Source organism: Patiria miniata, unplaced genomic scaffold (assembly GCF_015706575.1).
Source record: "Patiria miniata isolate m_02_andy unplaced genomic scaffold, ASM1570657v1 HiC_scaffold_16, whole genome shotgun sequence".
NCBI classification, from domain to species: domain Eukaryota; kingdom Metazoa; phylum Echinodermata; class Asteroidea; order Valvatida; family Asterinidae; genus Patiria; species Patiria miniata.
Window position 1 is genome coordinate 6,526,878 of NW_024037054.1, and position 23,848 is coordinate 6,550,725.

General features: G+C 41.9%; 2 protein-coding genes across 3 annotated transcripts; one reads left to right on the forward strand and one right to left on the reverse strand.

The window, feature by feature from the left end:
- Positions 1–2,640: 2,640 nt before the first annotated feature.
- On the reverse strand, positions 2,641–8,423 carry LOC119722790. Of its 2 annotated transcripts, none has more exons than XM_038193125.1 (5): positions 7,911–8,423; positions 5,855–6,057; positions 5,015–5,281; positions 3,888–4,321; positions 2,641–3,434 (listed from the first exon to the last, which is right to left on the reverse strand). In XM_038193125.1, the coding sequence occupies exons 1-5, from the start codon at positions 8,293–8,295 to the stop codon at positions 2,987–2,989; spliced, it is 1,737 nt and encodes a 578-aa protein (XP_038049053.1). In that variant the 5' UTR covers positions 8,296–8,423; the 3' UTR covers positions 2,641–2,986. The 2 variants fall into 2 exon arrangements, with proteins under 2 accessions (XP_038049053.1, XP_038049054.1); XM_038193126.1 differs by having other exon boundaries at positions 7,974–8,418.
- A 3,991-nt stretch (positions 8,424–12,414) lies between these two features.
- LOC119722791 (T-complex protein 1 subunit beta-like) lies at positions 12,415–23,507 on the forward strand. The gene is made up of 13 exons (XM_038193127.1): positions 12,415–12,544; positions 14,789–14,917; positions 15,685–15,796; positions 16,546–16,622; positions 16,738–16,850; positions 18,052–18,178; positions 18,954–19,130; positions 20,176–20,303; positions 20,448–20,632; positions 21,206–21,373; positions 21,555–21,658; positions 22,098–22,197; positions 23,342–23,507. Exons 1-13 carry the CDS (start codon positions 12,542–12,544, stop codon positions 23,491–23,493), a joined length of 1,575 nt encoding a protein of 524 aa, XP_038049055.1. The 5' UTR covers positions 12,415–12,541; the 3' UTR covers positions 23,494–23,507.
- Positions 23,508–23,848: the final 341 nt, after the last annotated feature.

Below are 23,848 nucleotides of genomic sequence, written 5' to 3' on the forward strand. Positions count from 1 at the left end.
TCATGCGCGGCATACCTAAGTTGGTAAAACGGTTCAAACAGAAAAAAAATTCTCCGAGCAACATTCTGTGCACAACGGCAAAAAATGCGGCAGGCGAGTCCAACATTATTGGGCCTTGGCAAAGATGAAAGGACAGCCGAAGAAATAAAACATTAAATTCAGAAAGCAAACCTGTGTCAGTTTATCTCTAATGAACTGTTCAGGGTTAAATTATTAGATCTGTTATTAAAAACACTGACAGTATTGTCGGAGGATACACGTTTTGCATGTTGTTTATGAGACACTCTACAGAAAAACATGCGGGCTAGTGAAAATGCCCGCGGACAAGAATGTAGCCCGGTTGAGTATTATTTTTCCCAAACAGCGTCCGGATCACATGCATTGTTGAGCGCCCTCTAGGATACTTTTACGATACGTACGCAGGTTTATTTTTCCATGAATTTTCCGAATTTGTCGAGCAGTTCGGTAGCTCAGTTGGATAGGATCGTGATTTCATGGGATCAAATATCAACATTTGTATTCGATTTTTTTTCTGTTCTAATTTCTAATCTGAGGCTTTGAAGATTTTCTTAAAAGGAAAATCAAGTCCGAATTTCATTACAATTTACAATTGAATTCATTTCTGCTTCTTTTTTCTTCAGTTTATTCAATATGTTCTCCTGTTTTTAGGAGAAGTACAGTTCAGAACGTCACAACGTACGCCCCACGCGGATGTCGTTTGGGGAAAAATCGCAGCCCGGACGAACCCTGGTAAAATTAATTGATAAATACATTAGGGTGGGCGCGTGCGATCTGATATCGGGGCTTCGCCGCGTGTGTTCGACACCGGAGCCGGCCCGATACGGTATCCTGTGGCCAGCTACACTCAACCAAGAAAGAAAGTCGCCCCTTAATGTTTTGTTTGTCTAACTCAAAAACTAATGAGCACATCTTGCTCAAATTACAACTGATCAGTACAGAAATTCCATAGCAATGCAGCCATTCTTTCACACTCTTGAAAGAGACATGAATGAAATGTACATTGTTGTAAAATTATGTTTACCATCACTGAAACTCAAACATTTTTTGTCGGGCAAGATTTGTGTCGAAAATGACCCGTTATCGTGAAAAGTATATATATATCGTGAAAAGTATCTTTTTTAATAAGAATGACAAACTACTCTGTGTCTCATCAAGATAACGAACGATCTTGTCAAGATGAAATGTTAAATCGTTCATTTTAGGAACAAATTAATGTTAATCTTTTCAGAATGATAACATCATGAATTTCGGTGTTTGTATTTTGAAACCGCGAATTGAAATCGTGTATATCTAATATTATTTAGCGCAATACAGACATAAAATAGGAGCATTTTGCAATTATCCCAAAAGTAACCTACCAAATTATCATCCAAAATCTTTGGATTAAAGATCGTACTGGTTCTAAACATCCGGTGAAATTATTCTGTCTGGCTTGCCGTCATTTAGAAGAAATCGAGAAATATAGGCCTAGGCAATTTCCAGCGATCAGTCGATTGACCCATTATTTTTGGAATAGTTGGCAAAACATGTCTCGTGATCAAAAGATTGTGCATGGTTTTTCACTGTTTTCTTGAAAAGTGTAATATCCACCGAGCTGAAACCGTTCAACAGGTTGGGTTTTTTAATATTTTCTCTTTGGATTTTGAGGGGTGTAATAATGTTGAACAGCGACAAAATGCATAAATATCATAGTGTAGTAAAACTAGCCTCCCGAGGTGATCCATGGACATTCTATTTTCCCGAGGCGAAGCCCAGGGAAAATAGAATGGTCCATGGATCACCGAGGGAGGCTAGTTTTACTTCACCACGAGATAAAGCATTCAATATTTGTTTTATAACACTTCACCCACAGATTCTGCTTGATTTTAATATTTTAAATTATTCAAATCTGAACACAGTTGAAATAAACTTCACTTTCAATACAAAGTTGGTGGAAAATTTATTTCTCTCTTCCAAACTACCCCCTCACGAAATGTTTGAACCCAGGTCTGCGGCGCGATACGCGCAACGCGATACGCGCAACGCGCAACGCGCAACGCGCACACCAGCATCCATTTGCACACAAATACCGCGCCGTGGAAATAGTACTTTGGTTGCTAATGGTATAGCACTTGGTTGCTACGGGTATAGTACTTTTGGCCGTGCACAGAAAGATAGCAAAATTAGAAAGTAACATGCGACTCGCTCTCGGCCAATCAAGACACAGAATCTGTGGGTGAGGTGTTATAATTTCAAATATTAAGGGCCTGTATTATGTGCATTGAGGCTATTTTCATATTTGAGTTTTTAACATTGTATTACCTGATAAAAAGTCCATTCCGAATATCCCCCCTCCCCCCCCCCCCCCCCCCCCCAGGGGCCTATAGGCAGGAAAATTGGAAAACAAAAATATCTTCAGGAAAGTCAATGTAGAGCACTTCACCGCTTGGTGAGTTTATTGGCACCGTGAGTTCTACAATCAGAGTGGAAATATTGATGTGAGCTTTTAAGTGCATTTTGTAATAAACGAAGTTCCGTTTTAATAAATGATTTTACTGTGTACGTTTCGTGCTTTGAAAAAAAAAGGTTTCATTCAATCGTTTATCTTCGAAAGTGCGCACCGACTAAAGAAACCATCACTAAAAACCATTCAGACACGACCGTGTGCAAAATATTAGATTTATATAACAATTATGAAAGCATATAGTAGTGCAAGTTCTTTATTTCAAGCCGTGCTACCGTCTTATTTTATTTTCTCCCATGCACTTTGAAAGTGTGGAAGGTACAAAACGTCACCCGCTACAAACAAAATATAATTCATACTCATTTTAAAACGCATATTTAGATTTTATATAATGGAAACTATAGGTTAGTGCTAATTCTAAATCTCAATTCGGGACAGGACTAGTCGATTCATGCCGGGCACTTACGCCTTTCTATTGACCAAGATTGTGGGCACTTATGCCTTTCTATTGACCGAGACCAACTATTCTATATACAGCATTTCATCTCGCATGGCCGGGATCAGACCTTTACGGAAGGCAATATCAAGCAGCTGCTCCGTGTCAGAGATGTGGGGATACTCGTGCAGCGCCCACTTGAGGTAGACCAGAAACTCGTTCCAATCTACTTGACCGTCAGCATCCATGTCGACGGCCTGGAGAGCGCGTCTGGTGTCGGAGCAACGGTAGCAGGAAAAGTACGGTGCCATGAAACCGTTGTAGAAGTTATCGTACTGGAGCAGGTCGTCGCCTTGGACCTTGTCTTTCACGTCCCACTCGTCCCACATCTTGCGGATCTCTTTGATGAGGTTGTTTGCGTTGGGGCCACGGAGCTGTACCTTGTCGATGGCGTCTCGCATAGGCTCGGTGAGTTTCCCCCCAGCGCGGTCCAGAAGCAATGCTAGGCCAACCTTGCTCATGTATTCTTCCTTCCTGCAGAGAAAAAAGGAAGATAACTGAGGCAATGCATGCAAACGTCTTGTTATACAAGCATCATCTACTGTTTACTGACTCTTAATTAAGTTAATTAGTTCTGAGAAAAAGAGAAAAAAAAAACAATTTTTTTTTTCTCGAATACTGTGGTCCGTTGATTACTCACATAGTATTCAAATTTTGGAATGAATACAACCCAGGCAAAGCCACTTCATCAAAACCATCCAATTCTTCAAATATCTTTATAGTTTTTGAATAGATCGGGTGCTCAAAATCGGAAACCTTTTTTACACGAGTCAGCTGGGTTCCTTTTAGTGAAAGCCTGGCGATTAATAAACCATTGCCTTTTTGCCACAGCTTTTGTACGAATCGAACATTATTGCATTGTGAGGGGACCGATCCGAAGGGCAGTAAAGAACTATAGCTTGAAAAGTTGGAGTCTCCTCCTCCTACCTTCCAGAACGGAGATCTTCCAAGATCAGCGCCTTCATCTTGTTGGTCAAGTCCAGAGTGAACTGCGGATCGTTCCCGAAGAGCCTGACCAAGCGCTGCTGGATCATCTCCTTGCTGGCCATGGTGGTGATTCGCACGGGAGCCTTCTCCCCGAAGAAGCTGGCCAAGTCGAACTCCTCAGGCTTCAGATCGAAGACGAAATCGGTAGCTCGGGGACCGAAGACTGGCTGCTTCCTGTGTGGAACCGAGCCCGTGGTGATCTTGGTCACGTTGATGGCGGCCTTTCTCAGGTAGGTGCAGTTGTATTTCTCCAGGACTTTCTTGTTGCCGAGTCGGATGAGATTCAGCAAGGTGACACAGGAGGAGGCGTTGCCCATGGAGGCACCCTCGGCGCAGACGCTGGCCCAGATACCGTCAGCACCGTCCATCAGGGCCTGCCAAACAACGGAAGCCAAAAGGTCTTGAGAAATCGCAAAGAAGTTAAAAGCATTTAGTCATCTGATATTTGTGAGAAATGGCGCTATCTTCAAATGGTTTTGCTTGATGCTCATGTTGCAGAGAGAAAAATGTTGGAATTTAGAGGTTACAAATTCCTGCTTCAACAGGTAAAGGGTATAATTTTATCAAGGCACCCTATACAAACGATTCAGTTTTTTCCCAAAGCAAATATATCGATCAAATAAATGAAGGGTTACACTTTTTAACCCCAAAAGCTAAGAAATGTATATCTTATGTAATTAACATCATTTGAAATTTTGTTTCAATAATAGCATATTCCACAATTCATTTTTTTTCATTGATGGAAATTATCGATGTTGAATGTTGTAGTCACTGTCTCGAAATTGTCTTCCCAAAACAAGTTTTAAAGCAGTGAAAGACGTTATCGAGCACTAAAATTTAGCTTTTTAGAAAACCCTCCGGCTGTCTGAAAAGACACAGTTTAAAAAGATCTTGTTCCCTGCCATGCCTTTATGCAGGCAGGGAGCACTCAACCGATAAATACTGTCGCTGATTTTGACTGAAAGGACAAATTATATACTCTGCATGCACAGAATTATGTTTGGCTTTGAGTTGCATGTAAATGCAATGGAAGTATGACCAAGATGTTTCGACTCGGAATTACGGACCTGCAGAGCTGTGGCATCGCAGTAGCCAAACTTCTCATGCACGTGGACAAGCAGGTGCCCCTTCCAGTTATTCTCGTCCATGGTCTGGCGGATGTACTTGGCCCAGGCCCCGCACTCCTCCGGTAAGGTCTTGCCTCTGGGCTCCTCGAACATCATGCCGAAGGGACGGAGGTCCCCCGGCAGGTTGGCCAGGTAAGCCACGGTCTGGAACACGCGCTCCGGGTGGTAGGGCATGGTGTCCGGCAAATCGCGGAAACTGAACATGATCTTTAGTGGAGGAAAAGAGGGAATATAGTTCAGAAGAATCGAGTTGAGAATGAGTTTGATTTATAAATTCAAATCGGCATTTGAGGTTTGATAAATTAAGTTATGTCGAAATAGACTTTACTGTTGAACTTGAATAGTGCATTGAAGAAGAAACTAGTCCCAAAGCTGAGGGTTTACGGATCAAGATTTAGTCCAGGCTATCTTGATCCGAAGAAAATGATAACAATGGATACGAGTAAAAACCATTAGAGAGCGAAGTTTAGCTGCAACTATATATAGACCTATTTGGACTTTTACGAACACTTTACATACAGATAATGATAAGACTTTTATTCAATCAATGCAAAATGTTTAAACAAAAAAAGAAAACAAGTCATTGGGCTTTCATTATAAGATGGAAAAAATGTAAAATTATTTTCTAAGGGACAGAGACTCGTGATTCGGGATGGACTTTGCTGCACGTTTGTGTCGTTTTAGTGAATTCTAATGATACGCTTTGACATAAGGGTCACCAACCGCTGGAAAAGCAAGATCACACATTATCCCTATTACTTCAATTATTAAATACCTCACCTTGGCCTTTGGATGCAGATTCTCATGGCACCACACCGTCCATTTCTTGAGCAGTTCCAGCATCTTCGGCATGGGGAACAACTCGAAGTCGTAGACTCCATCGCTGAGGTCCACCTCGAAGATGACGTTGTACAGGCCGACCTCGCACAACTTGCGGATACCGACGGGGACGGACTCGGTATCGGGGACTTTGCCCTTGGCGCCTGCGTGATTGGAATTCAAATTTGAAACCCTTAAAAAGTCTGTAAAGTGATTTTTTTGTCTTAGGAACATATTTTGTGTAACTGTCTACTCCTCTTAAAAGTATGAAAAGTGTTTGACATCCATTTTTTGTTAATTTTTAATGAAAAGAGTACTTTTCCTTAGTCTATGCGGGAAAAAAAATGTTGCAACCTGACGCTGCACTTTCGAAACAGAAACAAGACATTTTATTTGCTTGCCTTGTACCTCAGAAAGTATACTTTCATGTGAGAACTGTAGGAATATGTTGACAAAGTCTTTAAGAGAGATTTGTAGGCGAATATGTTGCCAACTTAGTGATTTTTACATCACTGCATATGTTGACGCCCTCAACCGACGCGAAACGGAGGTGAAAACATGCGGTGACATGTAAAAATTCACTGAGTTGGCCACACATTCGCCTACAAATCTCTCTTAAAGACTTTGTCAACATATTACTTACAGTTCTTACATGAAAGTACACTCTCTGAGGTCCAAGGAAAGCCCAAATTTAAAAAAAAAATTCTGTTTCGAAACTGGCGTCAGGTTGCAACTTTTTTTCTGTTTTTTGTTCAAATCCTGAACAAAATATTTGCTCATTGGAAACATTTGGGAGAAAAGTTTGTTCATTGGCTTACTGCCATGTACTGACACACCAACTAAATCAAAGCAAAATATCAAAAATTCTGGCAATTTGCGGTGCTGAAAAACCTGTAACGGCTGACATCACAGTTGCTATGAATATGGAAATGTGTATTAGCATAACAACCAAAAAGTACCAAAATCATGAAACGGCGAAAAGAAAATTGGAAATAGGGTTACACGTATTTTCAAGGCTTGCACGGGCCCTTTAAGAATTCACGAGCTTTGTTTTGGTATAAGAATCAATCAAATCACTCATGTTTTTTTAAGCTACGGAGTTTAATTAAACACAACCACCGTTTTAAAGTTCTGTCCACTGATCACAAAAAAGGCGTCCGTTCTTTCAGAAAACGAAAACAATTCACACACACGTCACGGTCCCTAGCCCTATGTGATTTGTTTTCGTTTTGCTGAAAGAACACTGAACTTTGTTTGTGATCCGTGAACAGAACCTTAAAACGAAGAATGTGTTTAAGATTCCGTAACTTGAAACGTACATGAGTGATTTGAATGATTTTTGTACTAAAAGAAAGCTTATGAATGGGGCTTTCATAATTATCCTAGATTTAGAAAGTGCTACATGCAGAACTTCATTAAAACAATGGCCCAGACATTAAGGTTTCGTTTTTTTTATTCACCCAGTATATGACACAACCCTTAGTACATTACGAAGTGTTTTTCCGTGGGGGGGGGGGCACCTTGTATGTGACTGTGTATGTGTCTTATACTACGTGAATACAATTTGGAGGATATCGAAAAAATCTATCCTTTGTTCTTTTTTTTTAGTCGTGTACACGTAAGCAACCGTACAGTGCGTTTATATAATTTTGATCGAAAATACATGTACATTATTTTGTTTGTCATTTTTTTTTTCCAAGGATTCCTCAAAAAGCACCCTATAGGCACTGTAGCTCGCAAGCCCGTAGAAACTTGAAGAGAGGAGACAGTGAGAAGAATTTACAGTTGAAGAGGTTGGAGGAAAACCCCAGTAGATGGGGGAAAACCCACGGAATCAGGTAGGGACTGAAAACCCAATCCACACGGTTGGCCCAGGCGGGATTGGAACCCGGGTTACAGCCGTGGAAGGCGAGGAAAGTACCGCTACGCCAACGTGATTCCCTGAATACTAATTACTAGGTATTTTACTCAATTAACTTATTGGTTTTGTTACCGTCAGAAGTAAGATAAGTCTCACCAAGATCAGAAGATGTGGTTTTGCTTTTCTTTGCTTTGGGACTCCCCGGCACAGTCAGTGTACCTTCGGTAATCTCCGAGAAAGCCCATAGGCCCCGCCGGTCCTCGCCCCGCTCCGTCAGCTGCTTGATGAAGACGTCGTCCACGCGGGTCATGTGCGAGAAGGAGGCCACGATGGTGTTCTTGAAGCCGCACTTCTTGACCTCATCGTAGATCTGCCACTTGCTCTCCAGGGTGTGGCCCCGTAGCTGCCCCACGGTGCTCTCACGCATCGAGTTGTCTAGCACGAAGATGTCCAAGTCGCGCAGCGCCTGGTACTTCTCCAGCCGCTTGTCGACATCCTTGCGGTAGTTCGCTATCTTTTGTTTCTCGGATGCGGAAGACATATTTATTTGCACGTTAGACAGCAAAATATAGACCAAAACCACTAGATATAGACCTATACTAAAACACAGATAAAAGCACCGTTAGATCAGTGTAAAAGATTCAGGCTGCTGAATAGTGGACGAAAACAAGAGCACACGCGTCATTAATTTTCTATGACAATGAATGGAGTTACATAACAGGATTATAGACACGTGACCGCGTAGGCGGGAAGGAAGGGAGAAAACGGCGGGAAATGGCGCCAACTATGGTGAACTCAATCAATCAATCCAACTATATAAACATACATGTATATTCTATGTGCACTGCAGAAACATGATATTTCAGTACACAGTGGCGTAATAGCACGGTCATGTCAATTCCTTCCATAATAAAAACGCTCCTCTTAAAACTGCTATGCATGTACTCTTATCTCTTAATCTTTGGCCTTGAGCCTTTGTTACAACTGATAATGTAGTAACCCCCAACGGATAACGTATCACCAACCGATAATGTAGAAAAAAATGACTGATAGTGTAGTAAAATTTGTATCCGATAATGTATCACGTGTCGACGGAAAATGTAACTACTGTTGTTGGTTACTACATTATCAGTTGTAACAGCCTTGTGTAAACACAACGTCCCCCCACAGTCCACACACACCTTCTCAAATTTGTATCCTTGTGGAGACATTCCTTTGTTCTCGTGTAGTAAAGTGTTCAATTTTGAAAGTGAAGTTTCAAAATGCTCTTATTTTAACCAGAATTAGTTTCCTTGGCATAAATTTGGACTTAATATCCCTTTTCTAAAACTCTTCCATTTGCGACGGATCAACCCACCTTGGAAATTCCTAGTTTTTGAGTAAAACCCATATATCTATTTCGTGAAAACCTTGTGGAGACCTATTCATCTAAAGAAATTGCCCTGTGGAGACCTTTACATTGTTTTGTTCCCTATTGTGTGTGTGTGTCTCCACAAGGATACGAATTTGTAGTCACCCATGTGGGTGTGGATGACACGTGTGTGGACGTGGGCCATTGCCGGTAGCCCGACTGCGTCTGGCCGTACAGTACTATCGCAAGCTCTGTAGTACGGCCAGACGCCCGATGCTTCCACAGAGACTGAATTTTGTTGGTAGCCGATGTAGCGATTTTGCTACATCTTTCGATCGCGATTATCTTTTCATCCAGGACACAAATTTCCACAGTTAAGGTTCGTAGTCGTAGAGCAACTCATACCTTTTCGAAAAAACGTTGTTTGGTCTCAATATTTTCATCCATCTGGCCACAAGATGAATTTCAGTCATCAGATTCCACACATATCGTCCCCCATGCGATCCCCCATGCGATTTCAAAATGGCGGCCGCGCTGTAATGTATGCAATATGCAGGCGCGCCCGCGCAAACTCATGAATATGCATAAACAGTCTGTGACGTATGACCTCGTGTTTTTGGACGTGCGTGTGGCGGGGCCGTACGTCCAAAAACACGAGGTCATACGTCACAGACTGTTTATGCATATTCATGAGTTTGCGCGGGCGCGCCTGCATATTGCATACATTACAGCGCGGCCGCCATTTTGAAATCGCATGGGGGATCGCATGGGGGACGATATTTGTGGAATCTGATGACTGAAATTCGTCTTGTGGCCAGATGGATAAAAATATTGAGACCAAACAACGTTTTTTCGAAAAGGTATGAGTTGCTCTACGACTACGAACCTTAACTTTGGAAATTTGTGTCCTGGATGAAAAGATAATTGCGATCGAAAGATGTAGCAAAATCGCTACATCGGCGGCCAACAAAATTCAGTCTCTGTGGAAGCATCGGGCGTCTGGCCGTACTACAGAGCTTGCGATAGTACTGTGCGGCCAGACGCAGTCGGGCTACATTGCCGGCTGCGTTGTGTATAGTTGTCCATGGATCAAAAGAGCTTACTTTATTGGATGGATCGATATTCTTTGTCTCATTTTGGACAGGGGTTAGCATTGCCCAATCATGCCGGGGGGGGGGGGGGCATAGCAACTACAAATTACAATGTGAACTGTAGTGCCATATCAACAGGGCACTACACAATTCAACATATCCTTGAATGCAAGGCCGTTTGATGTAGCAGCGCGCCATAGCTACCTGGCCCGTGCCGCGCCAAGAAGCTATACACTCAACTTGCCAAAAAAGAAAGTCCCCTTTCCAATACTTTTTGTCTAACTCAAAAACTACTGAGCACCTCTCGCTCAAATAACGACTCATCTGTACAGAAATTCCTTAGCAATTCTGCCATACTCTTTATTTGGCCCAAAACAGTTATAATGTGTACGAATTTATCCAATTTATGACAAGTGATACCGAAAACAGTTGCACTTTTGTATACGTGCAAGTTGTGGTTCACACTCACCTTGCACGTATACAAAAGTGCAACTTTTTGGGGGGGGGGGGGGTACCATTTCTCATAAGTTGGGTAAGTTTTGTACACATTATCACTGTTTTGGGCCAAAACAAAGAGTGGTGCAAGACACTCGTGATTCGTGAATATCAATTTCAAAATAACCAAAGCAAATGCCGCAGGCCCCACCGCGCCCAGTGTACTATAATCGGTGCACGCATTTGTTCCTATATTAATGACAAACTTCCATTTATACTGTCGTTTCAGTGCGGAAGTCACTTTAAAAACGTCATGTACTCATGCAAACGTGTACTAAAAACACGCAGTCAAACGCTGTTTAAAATATGAGTACACTTCAATTTCAATATAGGCAGGGGATATTACATTCTGTCACACAACTGACAATATCAAATTCGAAGTATTAATGTGAATGGAATATAACTGCACATAATTATTAGCACACTGCACACTGTTGTATACTTTTTAATATCAATGTGCTGAGAACTAAAATAAACTTATTTGTGAAAAAATTAATTACACCTTTAAATTATACAGTTGGATATTTTGGTTTAGTTGCACATAATTATGGCCTTTTCAATTTCAAACTAATTAATTCGTATTAACAAGAAAATCAGACTATTCATTTCGGGCTGTTAAAGGAGTTGCAACTTAAACTCGGTCCTAATTTTTTTTTTTTGGGGGGGGGAGGTGAGGAGTTAAGATCTCACACTTTATAATTGTATATCCTAGATAGTGAAAAATTTCTCTCTTTTGGGGCGAAATTGTGGGCTGGTAAGCTGAAAAAAAAAATCTTACTTTGTAAAGAGTGCAACTCAAGTTTTTAATTGAGACAGATGTTGTTTCTAAGAAATATTTTAACATGGAATGTTTGAAATCTCTTTTTCATAAACAGCGATTATTTTTATTTTTATTTTGGAGATGATAAAGATAAAGAGTCACCGTTGATTGAAGACTATTGTTGAAACTGTGAGAAATATCAGGGGAAAATAGTCGCAAGAGATGGGGTTAGTTGACTCAAAATAGGCGAAGGACTAACTTGTGCGCATCACGATTGTATAAAAAGGGGGGGGGGCGTTGCAGCGGACCTTTCCTGACTCTTGGGGCGCTGTTCCATCATGTATGTAAACAAGTTATAACGCTTGCTGGACACCACATGACACTAGGGGTGTTGTTAATGATACAAATGTGCAGGTTACGTACATGTAAATCCAAACGGCGCATTAAAGCGTACCGTTTTGTCTCCTTTTTCATTACTATTTTGGTTGTTGAGAAGTTCGAAAAATACTTAAAACCTGCCTTTTTTGGTTTCTCATCACAAAGAAGTAGGGGATGATAAAATAGCCCATCCCCCAGGTCAACAAGTAGGGGGATACACATGTATATCCCCATCCCCATCCCGCCCCCCCCCCCCCCCCCCCCCCACGGAATTTACGCCCCTGGAAACAAAGAATGGTCTGTTGCCATAAATTGTGAAGTGCGCCCTCCTGCTAGTTGACATCACCGACAAATTTGATGGGCCACTAGTATCGATACCAAACGGAAATTCAATAATTCGCAAATAGTACGCCATAAGAACCGAATCAACTTTATTTGTTTTATGCATTCCTGAAACGAAAAACATATTCTACGCTTCATAAAAAAAACACCATAGCCAGTATTGGTATAGTTCTTCCAAACTGACTTCTCAATTTTCAAATTCGGTTATTCTTTTAAGTATCGATACTACCTACATGTATTCTCGATAATAATTGACATATTCGGTATCGTCTGACGTGCACTTAATTTCACGTGCAGTGCATGTGCGATCGTAGGAACGTTCTAGAATCGCCCGAATTTTGTAAGAAAATTAATTAACGCTATTAGAACGATGGTAAGTTTCCTTCTGATTTTTTTACCATTTAAATTTAGGAACAGGGATGTCTGTATGTTTAATCACAAAGACAAATACGTTCAATATCACTTCGTCTTTGATTCGTAAAAATCAAATCGAGGAATCTCGCGCATTAGGCCTCCTAACTTGCCCAGTAACCGGACAAGTAGAATTTCCTTTCTTTTTGTTGATCTAGCAAATAGCAATGACCTTGGCATGTATGGGGAAAATTGGAAAGAATGCTGTAACCTGACACCACTTTTGTCTTCATATATCATTTCAATAAAGCCGGTCAGTAAAAATGTTATAATGTTAATAAAAAGACATGAATTTTTCGGCGATCATGTAACGTTACGTTAGTCATGTTACCATGGTCAGGATACTTTCGTAGTCATGGTAGTGTAGGGCCCCTGTTTAGTTTTGATCAAATTAACGTTAGCATAGGGTGTTTATTATTACTCAAATATGACCTTTTAAACTTGAAGCAGACTTCTCTTACATGTCTTAACATGCTTAATGGGATAATTGTCATTTGTGAACAATTTTGGGGTAGAAATTACGATTTTCGTACCGTGCGATTGAGCGCTCCTTGCGCGTTCACGGTACATTGCCCGGTGATCGCTACTTCTAGAATAAGAAGGCTGCTCGTGGTTCTCGGACTTACATGTAATTTCCATATAAAAAAAATATCCTTCAAAGCCATTGATCAGAGAGTATAATTAAATATGGCTTTAACCAGCTGATTAACATTAGGTTCTAACATAAATACATGTATTTCTTTTTCAGGGGTCAGTACGCTATAGCTGGAGTTACCCAGCCCTGAGTTTTATCATTGGGTTGTCATCTAGGGCTGGAGCGCATTTTTCTCAAAACTTGTAGTATTTGCAAAAAAAATTTGGAAAATGTTCAATTTTGTCCCCGTTACACACTAATTGCAACTGCAACTCACCCCAAACTTGCCTGGGAATAACCATTACACAGGTCCTTGAAGTAAAAAACGATCCACGATGAAGATTCAGCCTACAATTGCAGTGAAAACAGGAGGAATAACCGCTAACTTGACAACCTTGCTGGATTGGCCAGGACCACTATTGGTTTGTGCACAAAAAAAATTGTGTACAATGAATGGCGGTCGATTAACAGGCACAGAGAGCGATCGCTGTCAACTACTCGTTTTTGCCGGCTGCGCTGGCTGTTGGCGCGTGACGTCACGCGGAAGCGTAACACCCGATGACTGTTTCATGCACTATTGGTTGCGGTTCCAGTACCAAAGCTGTGATGCGAGTGGTAAACCTTATACTAGTGCATGAAACAGTCATCGGGTGTTACGCTTCCGCGTGACGTCACGCGCCAACAGCCAGCGCAGCCGGCAAAATGAGTAGTTGACAGCGATCGCTCTCTGTGCCTGTTAATCGACCGCCATTCATTGTACACAATTTTTTTTGTGCACAAACCAATAGCGGTCCTGGCCAATCCAGCAAGGTTGTCAAGTTAGCGGTTATTCCTCCTGTTTTCACTGCAATTGTAGGCTGAATCTTCATCGTGGATCGTTTTTTACTTCAAGGACCTGTGTAATGGTTATTCCAGGCAAGTTTGGGGTGAGTTGCAGTTGCAATTAATGTGTAACGGGGACAAAATTGAACATTTTCCAATTTTTTTTGGCAAATACTACAAGTTTTGAGAAAAATGCGCTCCAGCCCTAATAGACAACCCAATGATAAAACTCAGGGCTGGGTAACTCCAGCTAAGTACGCTATGGCTTTTGGACATGCACCTTGACCGCAGTGTGGCTTACAATAGCCACATTTATGGGGCTACTTTTGGCCAAGTATGAGTATTTACAGGGTCCCTATTTTGCACTCAGGGTCACCTACATTGTAATGTTAATCAGCTGGTGAAGGCCATATTTAATTATACTCTCTGATCAATGTCTTTGAAGGATATTTTTTTTATATGGAAATTACATGTAAGTCCGAGAACCATTTGGTTGACAACTGCGCATGGATGCAGTGGTGATAGGAGGGGTCCTTAAAGAAACTAATGCCCCCCCCCCCCAAAAAAATTCCCATGTTTTTTCTCACCTGTGGGGAGAGCCCGAGCACTGGACCAATTTATCCAGCGAAGGTACTAATTAGATAATCCCAAAGATTGACTAGTTCCCGACCTTCTATTAGCGGGGTAGACGCCTAGTGTTTCTTGTCAGTTCGCAAACAACTGTTTTGCATGGGGTTTTTTGTATTTTAGTTGGCACCAGTTCAAATCTTGAAGCAGAATGCCGAGGAGGAGAAGGCGGAGACGGCTCGTCTCTCGTCGTTTGTGGGAGCCATCGCCATCGGTGACCTCGTCAAGAGCACGCTGGGACCCAAGGGAATGGTGAGGAATTGTGTCAATCATAGGACAATCATATCATAAATAACAGGGCACGAACGATGGTAGAAGTACTTTCAAGGCGATCATAAGTCAAGCAAGGTAGTCACAAGTTATTCACTTGTCAATGGACCGATCCAGTAAGCTCCGCCCAGTGCGCACGTGGGCAAATTACACGTGCTCCTCTCCAATGCCACGCTGCATTTTTCTTCCGCGCGCATCATACGCGCGTGCACGCATGTCGGACTTGAGTGCACGCACGTCGGACATAAATCACGCCTGTGATTGGTCAGAACACCATGGGGCGGTGCTTACTAGATCGGTCCATTACTAGTCAGTCACAAGTCAGACCACAAGTCAGATCACAAGTAACAGGAAATGAACAAAACGCAGGACAGTCTTTGTCGCTCTTCCTTTCAGTTACCCATGACTTGACTTGAGACTGACTTGTGAATTTGTGATGATGTTAGTACAAAATGAAGGTTGCTAATATGTTGTTTTGACGATGTAATGTCAAAGGTCATCCAGGGTCAATTGATGTCATAACTCATGATGGCAAAAATGTGAAAATGCTGTTGTATCATAGAAAGAAATACATTCCAGGAGCCAATCATTTCCTAAACTAAAAATGAACAGCTGCTTCAAAAATGAGAATGCAAAACATATAGGGATCGACCGTGAAAAGAAAGGCAACACTTGTTTATCCAACCCCCTTGAAAGGTTATAAATAAATACTCATAATCACTGTAATTATCTTTGTTGGCTCAATGTAGGATAAAATCCTGCAGTCACCTAACAAGAACAGCCCATTGATAGTGACCAATGATGGAGCAACTATCCTGAAGTCCATCGGCATTGACAACCCCGCATGCAAGATTCTCGTAGGTGAGTTGTCTACAATAGATTGCAAAGTATTAGACAATTCATTTTGTCTGTCATTTTTAGCCCTAGCTTTTCCAGAGCCTTCAAAAATCATTGCAATGTTTGGAGGACTTTGCAGGATTTAGGGCGGTAGAACCTCGGTGGGTTTGATTGCTCTTTAAAGTTGAAGTAGATATATGTCACTGGAGGGTTTTGGAGGGTTCAAAAGTTTATCTAAGCCATTATAACTTAAGATGTGCATTCCTTTAAGGTAAATAAGTTCAGAGGAATCTAAAAGGTTATTGACAAAAATTACGTGGGAATTAAGGTTCATGTAATTTCTGGGACATTGGCTTAAGCCTAATCCTCCAGGGAATTTTGGCTAAAAATCCTGCCAAACGCAGCAACATGCAACACTTGTCACAATGACAAGCCTGCCCAGTGCAGCAAGATCCATCAGGTCAAAAGTCTCAAGGCCAAACTGCCTCAGAGTCTGTGGTCACCGAACGCAGCACTGAGTAGAATACAACTGTGGCAGTGTTCAATGGGATTAGCTCTCATTGTTTCAGAGCTGGCTCTTCGCACTGTGTTGTGTCTGGCAAGGTTAGGGTTAAATACCTTTCATGAAATTGAATATCTAGATGAAAAAAAATTGAAAGCACGCTGTAAATTTTACTAAAAAACATGTAGAAAGAAAACAAGTTTCTTATAGGCAATTAATATTGGAGTCCTCGTGCCTGTTGTTCAATGTGTTTTATTTATTTTGTTATCAGAAATCAGCAAAGTGCAAGATGATGAAGTTGGAGACGGTACAACGTCAGTCACGGTGCTGGCCTGTGAACTGCTGAGGGTAAGTCATCAAGCCCTGGCGTTAGGTTTAAATTGTCGTAGCATGCCACCTTATTTACATTTTGTTGGTAGAGAGAGAATAACCAACGTTCTCATGGCCCTGTTTTCATGTGTAGGAAGCAGAGACACTGGTCGGGCAGAAGCTGCATCCACAGACCATCATAGCGGGCTGGAGGAAAGCTGTAGAGGCTGCAGACAAGGCATTGGCCCAAGCGGCCATGGATAACAGGTATGCGTACACATTAGGGCAGGCCGCAATAGTGATCGGAAGAATTTACAGTTTGCAGACTTGGTAATTGATTGGTACTTGGTTGGTTATTCTTCTAAATACTCCTCATGGGAGTTTCAACAGGAGGCCAGATACACTAGAGCAAACCCCTTTTCTTAGCGATTAATGTCACTGGGTTTTTTTTACGTTGCATAACACTGCATTACACATTCTGCTGTCTCTGAATCACCAGAGCGCGGGTCTGGTGCGGTGCTATTAACCGCAAGGCCATGACACTCCAGACTACAGATACAACTTTTTACTTCGTTACCACTGAGCCTTTGAGCTTTATGGGCATTATTCTGTAGAGGGCCTTTGTTTTGTTTATTTCACTTCCATGGACTCCCTTCACGAACAAGAGAGGGCGCTTTTTTCACTTTGAAGAAGCCAGTAGACGGGACATACCAAGTGCGCGTGATGTTTCGCAGGCATATGGTGCGAGGAACAAACAACTCATTTTTTTCTGAATGTGCACATAGCAATATCGTCAGGTGTCATCAGCATTGCGTTCAAATGTCTCTCCCAGTGGTTTTCTCCAAGTCTTACATTCAGTTTACAAACTTGACACGTTAGGCCAAAAAAAAAATAAGTCGGTCTCTGGTCAGCGCGCGCGTCGATTTTAATCATGCGCGTCGATCTTCTTTTTTTTTCCAAAATGTTCCGCGGTAGCTCCAACAGCGCCCTCTATTGCCGCACCTCCTCAATTTTTTTTTACCAAAGAGCACCAAGGAATGGGAAATTGCACCAAGGCAAATGATCGAAAGCACCAAGGCAAATTATGGAGGACACCAATGTACATGAGGACACCAAAAAAGCAAAATAGTACCCCACCTTGTCTGTACAATCTAAGCTTGAAGAAAAAGGAAAAAAAGCAAAAAAAAAAAAAAAAGCCGCATCGCTGCATCAATTCTGGAACTTTGGTCTGAGTAGAGACCGAATATTTTTTTTTTTTGGCCTTACAGTTCAAACCAATGAAGACACAGTATTCAAGATATGATAAAGAAACCCTCATAATGTTGTGACAAAGATGCAACTGTTACAAGGATGTTCCCTATAATTATATGCAACAACAGACTCATCTGCCTCTAGTTTCTTTGCAGAGATTTGGCAGCATTTTGCATTTGAAAAAATTATTTTTTTTTTTTTCTCTTTGCATTATCAGTGCTGACATTGAGAAGTTTCGCAAGGATCTGTTCAACATTGCCATGACCACGCTCAGCTCCAAGATTGTGCAGCAGGGCCGCGAGATGTTCGCCAACCTGGCCGTCGACGCCGTGCTTAGACTCAAGGTAAGAAAGCCTTGGACCAATCAGCAGCAAATATCGCTGAGCAAATGTTTTGTGCTAAGTAGAAGTAAGCCGAGAATCAGTCGCGAGCTGGATACATTCAGCGACGTTTTGGCTGGTAACCAAAACCTGCGAAGGAGATCTTAGCAGATTTCTGTACCTCCAATCAAGTCAGTTGTGTAGACTTCATGATTATTGTCTTTTTTTTGGTAACGAAACCAAGGACTCTTCAAAAGCGCCCTAAGGCACTGTAGCTCACAAGCCTGAAGAAACCTGTAGAGAGAAGGTGATAGAGAAATTACAGTTTTAGAGGTGGGAGGTAAACCCCAGTGGACTATTCCGGGGGAAAACCCACGGAATGAGGTGGGGACTGAAGACCCAATCCACATGCGGATCACGGCAGGAATCGAACCCAGGCCAAAGCAGTGGAAGGCGAGGAAAGAACCAATGACACCCCTGACTTATGACATGATTTGAGAAATAACAGTGTGGACTGGCTTGTGGATCATCCTTATTGGTGCCAAATAGGTCTCCTTCAAATGACGTAATTTCCTACAGACCATCCACGTGCATCGGTATTTTGAGCGTAAACTTGCATAAGGTGCATCGGCTGCGTCGTATTTCGAACACATTTCGAGCAACAAGCGTGTGTGTTTGGAAGATTTTCAACACTGCGCAATGCGTGTTTGATTGCATAAAATACGCAGTTGCAGTTCTCCTACAGAAATGGCTGTCATTGAACGAGCCCTCAAAAGCATTCACTCTTTTTTCCTCCCAGGGCAAAACAGATCTGCAGGCCATCCAGATCATCAAGAAGCTGGGAGGCAACATGAGTGACTCCTACCTAGAGTCCGGCTTCCTCTTGGACAAGAAGATTGGAATCAATCAGCCCAAGCGGATAGACAAAGCACGCATTCTGATCGCAAACACAACCATGGACACTGACAAAATTAAGGTTAGTTCCATTACAAAGCTACAGTGGTTTAACTTTCTCCCAAAATGTGAAGTTTACGTAGGTCTAGTTTACTTTCAAGAAACTGATCCATTAAACGCTACCCCGTGGTTTTCTGGCCAATCACAGCCGTGATTTCTGTCTGACATGCTTGCGCAAAAGTCCTACGTGCGTATTACGCGCGCGGTTAGAACATGCGGTGTGGCATTGGAGCATGTGTAGTTGCCCACGGGGGGTGGGGCCTAATGGATTTGAGAGGGGGTAATAAAACTATTAGTCGCTTGAGTACTTTGGGTAGAAACCCTGCCAAACACAACAACAGTTGTTAAACTGAGAAGCCTGCCAAGTGTAACAAGATTCAACAGGTCACTTGTATATAAGGCCAAACAGCCTCAGAGTCTGACGCTGCCACCCACAACAAGATCCAACGGTGGTAGAGTTGAATCAGACTTGCTCCCATTGTTTCGTAACTTGGCAGTTTTATGAACTTGTGTTGATAGCCCAATGCAGTAAGGTCCCATTGACTTTAAGCCTATTTTCCATATCGAGTAAGAAACGCGGAGAGCTACGCAAACAAGACCCAAACTGGAACGCAGACATCTGGAAATATATCATCTGCAAATGTCACCGACAACCCATGCAGACGCAAAGTATTTTGCAGACGTTGAACCTTGACGGTTCCACCCCATGTGTGCGCAGTCTGCATAAGCTTAACATCGATATGGAAACTAGCCTTTACACCTGTTGAACCAAGTGGACTCGGTTCATGCACAGTAGATTGCGCTTCGTCCCCACTCATGAAAGCTCAAATGGGAGGGACACATTGTGTGTGCGCAATGGTTTGTATGTATGGGGCAAAGTATGCATGACTAATTTCAATCTGAATGTGGTGTCATTGCATGAGCGTCAGACACTGTTTGCAATACGTTCAAGAGTGGTTCCAATGTTCCTTCCCAACGTTTCTGTTTTGTATCCGTTGAGCAGCGACTTGAGCACTGTGTCCATTGTGTCTGGCAGTTTAAGCGTTAATAATCGTTTGTTTTTGTAGGTGTTTGGTTCCAGAGTACGAGTGGACGGGATGGCCAAGGTTGCTGAACTGGAGCTGGCCGAGAAGGAAAAGATGAAGGAGAAAGTGCAGAAGATTGTCAAACACGACATCAACGTCTTCATCAACAGGTAACTCATTATCGTGCAATATCATAATACGAAGAGCCTGCCTGTTATTCCCTACGCACATAAAAACTGCCAAGCCCTTACTGATTCATCGGTGTCATACACTTTCTAATGTATTCTTTTTGAAATTTGATGTTGCACCTTCAGGCAGCTGATCTACAACTACCCAGAACAGCTGTTTGCCGACAACGGCATCATGGCCATCGAGCACGCAGACTTTGATGGTATCGAGCGTCTAGCGCTGGTCACCGGTGGGGAAATCGTCTCCACGTTTGACCACCCGGAGCTGGTCAAGCTGGGCCACTGTGATGTCATTGAGGAGATCATGATTGGTAGGTTCAATCCCAAACCTTCCAAAATCCTTCAAACTGTACCAGGAGTTGTTTTTAATGGATTTTGTAGGATTGGGGATGGTACAGCCAAGCAACTATTACTTTACATGGGGCTAGATGCCCCTTGAAACTTGCCATAATATGGAGGGGCAGTTTTATGGATGGGCTTTTATTTGATAAAGTTTGTTTTAAGTGAAAAATGCCCCCAACACAAAGTCTGGTTTGCATACCAGCACACCCTTTCTTGTTTTACTATACTCTCGAGGACAATGCTTTGTGTTTCCCTTTGCCCCTGTAATATGACACTCTCCCATAGACTAAGCACACAAACTTACTACAGAGGACCGTTTCCAACAAAAGACCCAACTCCCGAGGAGTGAAAGGATCTGTTGTTCTCCCTTTGTGTGTCGGTCCTCAGGGGTTATGTAGAACACGTACACCCTATCATATTTCAACCACTGGATATTTATCGGAATCTCTGTTTACTCGAGACTGCAAGACACGTATTAAGAGGAGTTCCCCAGTTTTTAACAACTCTTCATTTTTGACTCGTTCTTGATTTGGCACCGACAGGAGAGGACAAGTTGATTCGTTTCTCAGGGGTAGCTCTAGGTGAGGCTTGCACCGTGGTCCTCCGTGGTGCCACTCAGCAGATCTTGGATGAGGTGGAGCGCTCGCTACACGATGCCCTGTGTGTGCTGTCACAGACTACCAGGACCTACAAGACGGTACTAGGAGGAGGTAAGGACCTCATGTCACTCAATGCAAGATTTCATCAAGCATATCAATTTTTGTACGGACTAATATGGAAAATTTCACCCTTTGATAATTTAGACCCAATTTGAATAGATTGCAACAGAAATAATCAGACATGTTTTCCTAGAGTTCTAGTTTACCGTTACCTTATCACACTTGTTCTCAGGTTGCTCTGAAATGCTGATGGCCAATGCTGTACAGCAGCTAGCTGCACAAACCCCTGGAAAGGAGGCCGTGGCCATCGAGGCTTTTGCCAGAGCCCTCGCCAAGGTTTGACAGGAAAATTCAGCAATTCATCAATTTAATTTTTTTTAATTTTTAAGCTTGTCCCTGCCCTTTAGATCGTTATTTGGATCCCCATAAAATAACAAAAGCAAAGAATGCAAACAAATTCAATAATAAAAACACCTCAGACTTAATATCCCTTACATAAACTATTTCAATTTGCGACAAATCAACACACCTTGGAAATTCCTAGTTTTTGAGTAAAATCCATATATCTATTTCGTGATAACCTTGTGGAGACGTATTCACCTTTAGAAATTGCCCTGTGGAGACGTATACAATCTTTTGTTCCCTATTGTACATATGTCTCCATAAGGGTAGGTAGTGAATTACGAAATACGTTTATAAACATTTGTTCTATTTCATAGCTGCATTTACTACTGTGCAAATTCAAAGCTTCCCATACTTTGTTCATATGTTTCAGCTGCCGACCATCATAGCTGACAACGGAGGGTACGACAGCTCACAGCTTGTGGCACAGCTACGGGCCCTGCATAACCAGGGCAAGAACACCGTGGGACTCAGTAAGTTACTTGCAGAATTACAATGGACTGGTATGGGCTTTGAAGGAGTCTTGTTGCCCACTTATGAGAGCTTAGAACAGGGTTCCCACAGTCATGGAAAATCCCAAACAATCCTGGAATTCAACGCAATATTAGAAATTCATGGAAAAGTCATGGATGTTCGTTATTACGAGGAAAAAGTCATAGAATCCTTCAAAATCCTGGCAACATTTTTGGCATTAGTTCTAATTGACCTATTGCCGAGTTAGCCACGCCCCTTAGACAACCCTATGGAATTTTGTACTGGAAGTTTTGGTTGCCTCAGATTTTGTGCGTTCCGCGTCCATTTGTGTATCGTGTAATAGGACAATATTTCACAAGCTGCGTTGACACGATTCTACCGAGATAGGTTAATTATGTCCAGAAGTCAAAATTCTTTGGAATCTACTCCCAGTTTCGAAGGGAAAAAATATATACAAAAATCTCATTAAACTTCACTAATGAACTGCGTATAGTATATTGCTTTATACAAGGTGATTAAGGATATTCGACACCCAAAGATTTTGTCCGTGAACGAGTCAAAAGTTTTCACAAATGAAACACATCATCTTGTTCTCTGATGTTTTGTATACTAAGACGTAGTTTCAGGTTTTTTTCTCCAAATCCAAAACCATGATGGTGCGTGTTGGTTTAGTTTTTATCAGACACTGCAAGAAATAAACTGTAGGGATATTAGAATTGGCTACTACGAGTCAGTTTTTCAAAAAGAGTGGAATTTTGGCCCTGTCTCCTAAGCCTAGTGCCATCCACATTTCCTTGGTCGATTTTAAGGAGGGATACACTGGCATGTAAAAATGAAACTGGCAATTTTATTGTAGCTGCAATTGTATATAGGCCATACTGTTTTAGAATTAATGATATAATTATTATGTATATTTATGTTTGTTCTTACCGTCTTTATAATTGTAATTGTAACTGTGTGCATGTGATGTTTTTGTGTGTATTTTCGTATGTATTTTTAATGTATTAGGCACGCAAACTCACAGAGCATTTCACTGTATATTTATATGTGACAATAAATGAATGAATTGAATTAAATTGAATAGCATTTATTGGTTTCGAAGGTTTTAATGGAAACTTTGGTTCCTTGTTGTTCCCATTGCAGACATGAAGGAGGGTACCGTTGGTGACATGATCGAGCTGGGAGTGATAGAATCCTACCAACTCAAGAAGCAGGTCCTACACAGCGCTGCAGAGGCGGCTGAGATGATCCTACGTGTAGATGACATCATCAAGGCTGCACCAAGGTTGGTTTAAGCCAGAGTCCATCATTTGTAATTTGTGCATTTTGTTCGTTTGAAGCAACAAAATTGTTCAAAATCTAATGAAGGATACTAAACAACTAACCTGATGAAGTTTCAGCTCAGCTTCAGCTGTATATTCCGAGAAAAGCAGCAATCTAGGATCTCAATTTCAAATCAAAAGTTGCTGAATCATATTTTGAATTGGGCCTGAATTCAGTGTCCGAGACACGTTCTCACTAAGCCAGTTGTAGCTATACGCAATGTTGCGCACTGATCCGACGAATTATAGCAAACCGCACGCGCGTGTGCGTCGTGCCAACGCTTGCGCGCGCTTCGCTTAATAACAAAACGAACTACTAATTTAAATT